Genomic DNA, 8,415 nt, shown 5'->3' on the forward strand with positions numbered 1-8,415 from the left:
CTCTCCCCGGCTCCAGAGGTGCTACTCGATGCCGAGCCGACCGCCGGTAATTTGTGTTACTAAGAATGCAGCGTGCGCGCCGGGGGAGCGTTGGAGCGTGGGTTTTTGTACCGAGCCGACGGGATCCGCCGCTCCGTCTCTCTGCCGCCGCCGGCGCCGCCTCCGGTCTGTTCACCGCTTCAACGCCAGATCAGAGTTGATGGAATAAAATAAGGCCAAGTAAAAAACTAAACTCTGCCTTGCAGGAGGGCGCCTCTGCCGAATCGTCGGTCGGACTTGGGGGGCCCGAGGACGTGAGAGACGAGAACAGACAGAGTCTCTGCCCCCCCCCCCCCCCCCCCCCACACACACACCCACCATCCTCAAAACCTACAAAAAGAGTAATGAGCAGAGAAGGAAGAAATACACACATTTGTAGATCCTTGCCACCACACTAGAGGAACTGTGAGAGACCCAAGAACCGTACGAACGACTAGGACGTGAGATACGCTCGATATACAGCCGGCGAGGAGACCTGAGTTTGCGGCCGGGGGAGTGATTGTGCGTGGTCCTCCGGCCCGCGGAGGGGGGGGGGTTGAGTTTGAGCAGCAGCGTGGGCGGCGGCGCCTCCGTGTTCCGGGGAGCGGAGACCATGTTCCTTTGAGCTTCCCGTCTCCCCGGCGACGCCTGCACCCACACACACACAACCCATTATATGTCCCATTCGATTCCGCAGTGCATAGAACAGCAACGTTTCAACCCTGGCAGGCACACTTTAAAGACGTGTACAAACACACGCACGCACACACGCACGTAAATCGCACGCGCACATCAAGACAGCAGGCTGGGGTTGAGATGTGTCGACGCCGATTCTTCTGTGATCAGCTTTGGAAGGCGTGAATGTCGTCTTCGCCGAAGCCCTGCTGTCGCACCAGGCTGAAAAACACAACCACAGCAGGAGGAGAGACGGTGAGGCAGATGAAAAATAAACAGATGAAAAAAACGATGAGATCAAATTCTAATTTCCTCTAGGATAAGATAATCCTTCAAGGTTGTTGATAGAGCAGCTTGAAGCACTTTTTTGATAACTCTGACTAACCTCTGTCGAGTCGATTTAGCCAGTGTGATAGAAATGTCAGGTCTTGAACAAAGAAACGGATTAAACTTATCTCTTTGTTCAGGCCCTGAAATTTCCATCACTCCAGCTAGCTGATTTGAGTGAATCATTTTTGATATGTAATTTCCGATATGAGTACATAATTACGTTTTCATTTAATTAATTCATCAGCTGTATGCCAGCCCTTTCTACCCTCTTGCTTTGTCTGTGGCCTACTATAAGCTGAGTGTGTAGAACTAGGCAAGACGACTAGAAAGGATAGAATAACTGGGCCTTGGTCTCTTCACCATCTGGCAGAGTAGTTGGTCCATGGTGAATCATAATAGTCTAGCCACCCACCTGGCAATACCGCAACAACTGCTGTGACATGAATGCTGACCCTCTAGCTCCCACAAACCTTTGCAGCTCTGCAACACTACCATCGGATATTTTTTTTTTTTAAGAAAGCAGGTAACGCCGCGGTGTAGAGTGAAAGTAGATTGAAAGACTCACGCCAATGTTAGCTCGGTGAAAGGGGAGGGGCCACACACACACACGTAGCCCTTTGACCCCTCTGGCCTGTCCAGGAAGTCCGTCAGCATGGACGCCTCCACCCGCCCTTCCCTGCCCATCCACCTATCACAGGGCTCGGACAGGACGTACTCCACCTGGAACCTGAAAACAGTGACAGACGTCAGAATACCCACTTGTTCTTGTATTTTTCTGTACTCTGCTATTGTATTATTCCATATATATTGCTTGTAAGCAGGGCGCATCTGTAATAGAGACCTGGTCTCAGTATGTTCTTCGCTATCTAAATAAATGATCCATCCATCCATCCATGGCCAGATTGAGATTGATCTCTTCAAGCAGAGTGTGCGCACAAACACAGTACCTCTCCTCCTTAGCTGCAAGGTCGTCCAGCTCAGAGCACCACAGAATGTCTCTCTCTGTACGGTTGAAAAACATCAATTTTGTTTTCCTGAGAAGACACACACACACAGGAACACGCGTTAGGGTAAATTAGGGTTTTTCGCTCTCCTCCCTGCCAAAACTCATTCAGTACTGCATGTCTGCTCCTCGTGCTGCTGTCCCTCCTGGTGGTCCAGGTCAGCTGGCAACCTCTCTCTCAGCAGGTAGAGCCGTCTGCTTTATATCTGCCAGTTCATAACCATGTGTTCATAATCATGTGTTTCAGTTCAGCAAAAGACTCAGTCAGTTTTCAAAGGGTCTGTCTGTCAAAGTAAGTCAGCTCATGAATAGTATAATTTAAGGAGAGGATTATTTTCTTTAAAAGTATTTTTACTTGTAATAAAGCTCCTAGTTTTGAAACAAAAAAAAGCTTTCAAAGAACCTTTTTTTTTTTTTAATCTTACATGGAATGTTATAATAGGTTGGGACCCAGAAAGGATCTTCCTAATCATCTAGGATCACAACCTGGGTGCACAACCTGGTCAACGAGCTACTAGAAATCTACAGGGTAGGTCCAAACAGTGCAACCCCTAAAAAGAGCTTCTTACTCGCAGGAGTCGCCAATCACGTCGGTGTGATCAAATTACACATTGTTCTACAGTAATCTGATTGAATACCTCCACGATAATTCATACTGGAAATGAACTGAGCCCACCGAAAGAGAGGAAGACAAGCTTTCAGATGACGCCTTGCCTCAATATGTAATCTGAAGCGAAGGCTAAATACAGGCTTTTTAAGTTTGGAAATCCAGTATTTTTCCAGCATGAAACCTCTTTTGAAAATGGTTCTTTTAATGCCATTGTACAGACAGCCTACTGTTCAGGTCAATTTGACCCAGCAGTGAAAGTGGAGGGTAATAGGGATCAGAAGTGTCAAATTGAAACCATGCGTGTGTGTGTGTGTGTGTGTGTGTGTGTGTGTGTGTGCGTGCGTGCGTATACGCGGACATGCGTTTCAGGGGATGGGGATCAGCAAAAATACCGCGATCATCTTCCTCATCTTGCCAGGCTGCTGCTGGGTGGAGGAGGACGAGGTGCCAGATCTGAAAACCCTCTGATGATGTCCAGACGAGCACATGTGCAAAATTCATTTGCAAAATTCATTTGCACAAAGCACACTGTGACATGTCACTCGCAGTGGTGTTAGTGGAGGGTATGCAGAGTACACCCAGTGCTTTATCTACAGACACCCAGGCCCACCTCTTATCCAACACTAATGTAAAAACTGAACAATGTTAATATGTTTGTTGTTATACTGTAGCATACCCACGTCTTCATTATGGGTCACTTGTGTGCTGTGTAGACACATAGATAGGGCCAACACACACACACACACACACACACACACACACACACACACACACACACACACACACACACACACACACCTCATATTGCTCATTTATTGTTTTTTTTATATTTCTGGTTCTAAATATTCTAAATAAAGTAGGGCATAAATAAAAGTTTACTCTAATTAAAATTCCTTATGACTCATTTGGCTTGATTTTAAAGGGTGCTGCGGAAAGCAAATCTGTCATCTGTTACGGCCATTTTGCAATTTACACTGTCTGTAGGTTTCCAGTGGCGAATTGACCAGGTCGTGCACCCAGGTTTTGATCCTAGAACGTCTGAGATACCTGGACTTCTGGATCACAATCTTTTACAACATTCCATGTCTGTAAAACCCCCTTTGCCCCCTGGGTATTTTAGAGACAAACCAATAACAGCACACACATGCACACTCAAAGGATGCTAAGCTATGAGACCAACACTGCCCTGAGCTTTCTGAAGGTTCTTCTACGATCTAAAATAAAAGCTCTACTAAATAGAAGCTCTACTAAACGGTTTGCTCCTTAATAAAAATTAAAAAAAACTGGCCACACCTGGCACATAGGGTTTGTCACAGCCAACCATCAACAGTCATATGAATCACACCTGAGAGCGCAAAGTTCCTCCAGAGCCAATCGTATCAGCCGAGCCATGGGCGTGAACCCTGTGCCAGCTGCTAACAGGTACAGGTGTGTGACCTCACGGAGGGGGCGGAGGCTGAAAAGTCCATCTGGGCCACTGACAGAGAGCTGGTCACCTAGGTAACAAATAAAATAAAATAAAAACAGTTGATGACACACTGCTGTCCACTGCAGCTGGTTGTTAACACTGAAGCTCACCGATGTATATTGGGTTCTGTGAAGGGAACGTCGAATGGCAGAGGCGTCATGGAGAGATTTGTTTTTCATTAACCGCCTGCCTGAGCTGTTCTGGCTAACTGCAGCTTCTCTGACAGGAGCGTATGCCTGAGTCTCCAGGCAACAAAACTACAAACCACACACACACAGCAGACAAACCGCAGGGACCGGATCCCTGCACAAGTGGAGACGGTCTAGTTAGACACTACTTTAATACTATGGAACAGTCTAGGTAGACCCACTTTAATACTGTGGAACAGTCTAGGTAGACACTACTTTAATACTATGGAACAGTCTAGGTAGACCTACTTTAATACTATGGAACAGTCTAGGTAGACCTACTTTAATATAGTGGACAGTCTACAGTAGGTAGACCTACTTTAATACTGTGGAACAGTCTAGGTAGACACTACTTTAATACTATGGAACAGTCTAGGTAGACCTACTTCTTCTGGGTGTAACTGATTTATCAAAATGCTGTCTGCTGAGAGAGAGAGAGAGAGAGAGAGAGAGAGAGGACATGAGAGAGAGGGAGAGAGAGAGCGGGAGAGAGGCTACCTGTCTGCGAGGCTTCAGGCTGCTGTTTGTGTGGTTTTCTGTCCTGAACACATAATACACTTCTACATCAACAGTCCACAGGCAAAAACGTAATCATGGATAATAGCAGCCCAAAGGTCATTAGAATAACCCTGGGTAGAGAATAATCTAATTAACCTGTTTATGGGGTAAGGCTGAGAAAAAATCCATAGAGCTGAGTATTGCAATATTTTCTTCTATGACATTATACCGATTTTCCCTCCTATCCCTCATTTCCTGTAGTTGAGTTGATGGGTAATCGTTAAGGTTTTTCTTAGTATTTCAACTGTAGTTCCTCTGTATTTATTACTTATTACCAGTGGTAATTACCTAATAATATACTACAATTTACCATATATTTACCAAATAAACACATAGTAATTAGGGGAATGTAAAATCAAAGGTTACCCATGTATCGTATCGCAATTTATTGTGATACAATTGTATCGTGTTACCCATGTATCGTGGTACAATCGTATCGTGTGACCCATGTATCATGATACGTATCATGTGACCCATATATTGTGATATGTATCGTATCGTGATATGTATCATATAGTGAGCCATGTATTGTGATATGTATCGTATCGTGATATGTATCATATAGTGAGCCATGTATTGTGATATGTATCGTATCGTGATATGAATCATATAGTGAGCCATGTATTGTGATATGTATTGTATCATGACCCATGCATCGTTATACGTATCGTATCGTGTGACCCATGTATCTTGATATGTATCATATTGTAACCCATGTATCGTGATACGTATCGTATCGTCCTTGCCAATATCTCCCTGTTCTTCCTCAGATGGTGGTTTTATCTGGGCTAGACTTACCTGCGCATGTCAGAAACATTTGCATGCAACAACTACAGGAAGAAGCATCATCAGCCAGTAGATTGACGTTGTGCGCTGCAGATCTTGTGCAAATACGAAGGCAAACTAAGGTCAATTCAATTTCCTGTGAGCACAACTGCCACAGACGGCACAGCGAGCAGTCGATACACAAACAACATTACGCTCTGCAAGTATAACAGCAAACAGCACCACGGCAGCGGCATAAAAGCAACAACGTTTACTGTACATTGTACCATTTACATGTGATCAATAACAATCTGAATCGGAAATGTGTGCATCTATGTAAGCACACGAACACAGACACAGACACAGACACACACACACTCCCAGCTCAAATACTCCAGCTCCGGCCAGCTTAGCTCTTATCTTACCGATGCGGAGGTTGTTTAGGTGCTGGGTGAAGACTCCATCGGGGTAGATCTTGACCATGAGGAAGAGGTCGGTCGTCTGCGTCTCCTCAGCGGTGGCGTCCGGCGGGGGGGCGGCGGGCACCAGCGTCCTCTCCACCGGGGTGTAAGGCTTCACTACCTCGCTGTCTGCGCAGGGGGAAACAACACAGAAACCCGCGGCCACATTAGCGGATGATGACGGATGATCTCAGAGAGAGAGAAGAGCAGGCCGGAGCTCACTGATACGTCTTTTAGAGGAAAAACTAAAAATGAATACAAGTTTTTCAGTGAGCTCCGACTGTATTTGAAACTGCTCATCCTTAACCGAGAGCACCGGTCCTCACAAGAAGGTTTTAAGTGCGTGAACTTTCTCAAGTGACAGGTGACCCGTCCCTATTCGGATGGGTTTTTCAGTCGACCCGACCTCTCTGGACCTGCCTCATGCCATGTTCCCTCACCGCAAGAATAGGTTCGAAAAGCCGGCTGAAGAAGCACGCCCAGAATTCGGGAGGAGGGATCCGGTGTGTCTCTTGGTATGTATGCTTTGTATGTGTCTATGCTTTTCTGCAAGTGGTCGTACGTGTGAATGTGCATGAGCTCAGATCTATAGGTGCATGTGTGTACATACAGTAGATACATATGTATCACTTTTTATTTTTTATGATGTATAATGTAGGCCTATTAGTATTTCTATTTTATTATGGATGCAAAATCTGCTTTCTTTTTAGTTAATTGTGAGCATGAATGAGGAAAACTCAAACTCATATCGGTGAGGACACGGCCTTACCTTGGATATGGGCCTTGAGGTAGACGTGTTTCCCGACGGGCACGTGCATGAGCGTTCCCCGCGGCAGCTCCAGGCGGAACATCAGCGTGTCGTGGGTGACCTCGGCCTTGGCGGCCAGCGTGCACTCTCTGTAGAAGAGCGCTGTGCGGAGGGAGAGAAGGGGGAGGCAACCGTTGGTCATCGCGACTTTCCCCTCACGCGGGGGTCGAACACACGGATCGCGGAGCGGCGGGTGGCGCCGTGACATACCTCTGTCCTTCTGCCTCAGGAGAGACCCGTGCGAGTCCAGCGCTTCCCCGAGCTCCGCCCACTTCCCCTTGTGCTGTTTGCGGACGATGACCTGGATCTTCCCCACAGCAGAGGCTGTCTGCACTGTTTCAGGAGGGCGGGGTTCATAGGAGGTGATGTAAACAAAATGTAACATTCTGTATGTTATGGGTTTGCTCAGATAGAGTGATGAGGTTGAGACAGAGATGCACTTTTACGCGTGCACGCACACACACACACACAATCTAAGTGCAATCCATTTACCATTGGTCTATTTACCATTTAAATGTCAGAACTAAAAACCACTCACCAGTTTTATTGAACTGACAGAGAGAGAGAGGAGATAGAGCAAGAGAGAGAGACACTGAGATATAGAGAGAAAGTTGAGAGAGAGGGAGGAGAGAGACATAGAGAGAGATAGACAGAGAGGAGAGAGAGAAAGATAGAGAGAGGAGGAGAGAATTAAGAGAGAGAGGAGAAAGAGAGAGAGACAACAAGGTTGTCTTCCACTTTTGTTTAATTGAAACGACGCTAATTCATAAATGTCGCACTCACCAGCAACGCTGCCTTCTACCTCCTGGGCTAGACCTGAAAGAGAGGCGTCAGCAGCAGCATGAAATACTGAAATATGCCGTCTTAGAAAAGGTTCAGCAGTAGGCATTCACCTGGAAGGAAATGCAGGCTGCTCATAACTAGTTTAAGGGCCATGAAGTTCCCTAAACCCAAATGACATACTGTATGAAGGGGAGAATCTTCAGCCTTTATGGAATATTTTTGATTTTACATAATGGTTAATGGTAATGCGTTTTACAAACAGGCTTGAGTCTGGTTAAAAAGAAAAAAAAACTCTTATGGCATGGTCATTTCTATGGAAACGATAATTACAGCGTAAAACCTGAGAGGTGAACAGGGTGGCTGAACGGTGTGTGTGTGTGTGCGTGTGTGTGCGTGTGTGTGTGTGTGTGCGTGTGTGTGCGTGTGTGTGCATGTGTGTGTGCGTGTGTGTGCGTGTGTGTGTGTGTGTGGGTCTGGATAGTGCCACTACTGTGCAGCAGACCCTGGTGAGCTTCAGTCTTCCCTCATGCGTGAGAATAAAGTATTATGAGAATAAAGTAATAAAGGTGCTCACGCAAATGAAGCATGTAGGACATTTTTCCCAGCAGGACCTCTAGCCGTAGGACACCCCCGCGCAGGTCGACAATGGTACAGCCCGAGCTGGGGATCTGAGAGAGCACAGGGTGATCTAGCATGTCCCACTGTAGAGAGCACAGGGTGATCTAGCATGTCCCGCTCTAGGGCTGAG

At 46.5% G+C, this 8,415-nt stretch overlaps 1 protein-coding gene across 1 annotated transcript in view; it reads right to left on the bottom strand.

Annotated features, from left to right (window-relative positions):
• Window positions 1-394: 394 nt before the first annotated feature.
• cyb5r4 (cytochrome b5 reductase 4) overlaps window positions 395-8,415 on the bottom strand; it is a 13,783-nt gene continuing 5,762 nt past the window's right edge. Inside the window, exons 8-16 of the mRNA XM_084441589.1 lie at window positions 8,242-8,335; window positions 7,668-7,700; window positions 7,095-7,217; window positions 6,846-6,986; window positions 6,041-6,205; window positions 3,982-4,132; window positions 1,971-2,057; window positions 1,589-1,750; window positions 395-915 (exon numbers count right to left, since the gene is read on the bottom strand). Coding sequence (XP_084297715.1) covers window positions 861-915; window positions 1,589-1,750; window positions 1,971-2,057; window positions 3,982-4,132; window positions 6,041-6,205; window positions 6,846-6,986; window positions 7,095-7,217; window positions 7,668-7,700; window positions 8,242-8,335 — 1,011 coding nt within the window. The 3' untranslated portion in view covers window positions 395-860. The remainder of the gene's footprint in view (window positions 916-1,588; window positions 1,751-1,970; window positions 2,058-3,981; window positions 4,133-6,040; window positions 6,206-6,845; window positions 6,987-7,094; window positions 7,218-7,667; window positions 7,701-8,241; window positions 8,336-8,415) is intronic.

Source organism: Borostomias antarcticus (assembly GCF_949987555.1).
Source record: "Borostomias antarcticus genome assembly, chromosome: 8".
Classification (NCBI taxonomy): domain Eukaryota; kingdom Metazoa; phylum Chordata; class Actinopteri; order Stomiiformes; family Stomiidae; genus Borostomias; species Borostomias antarcticus.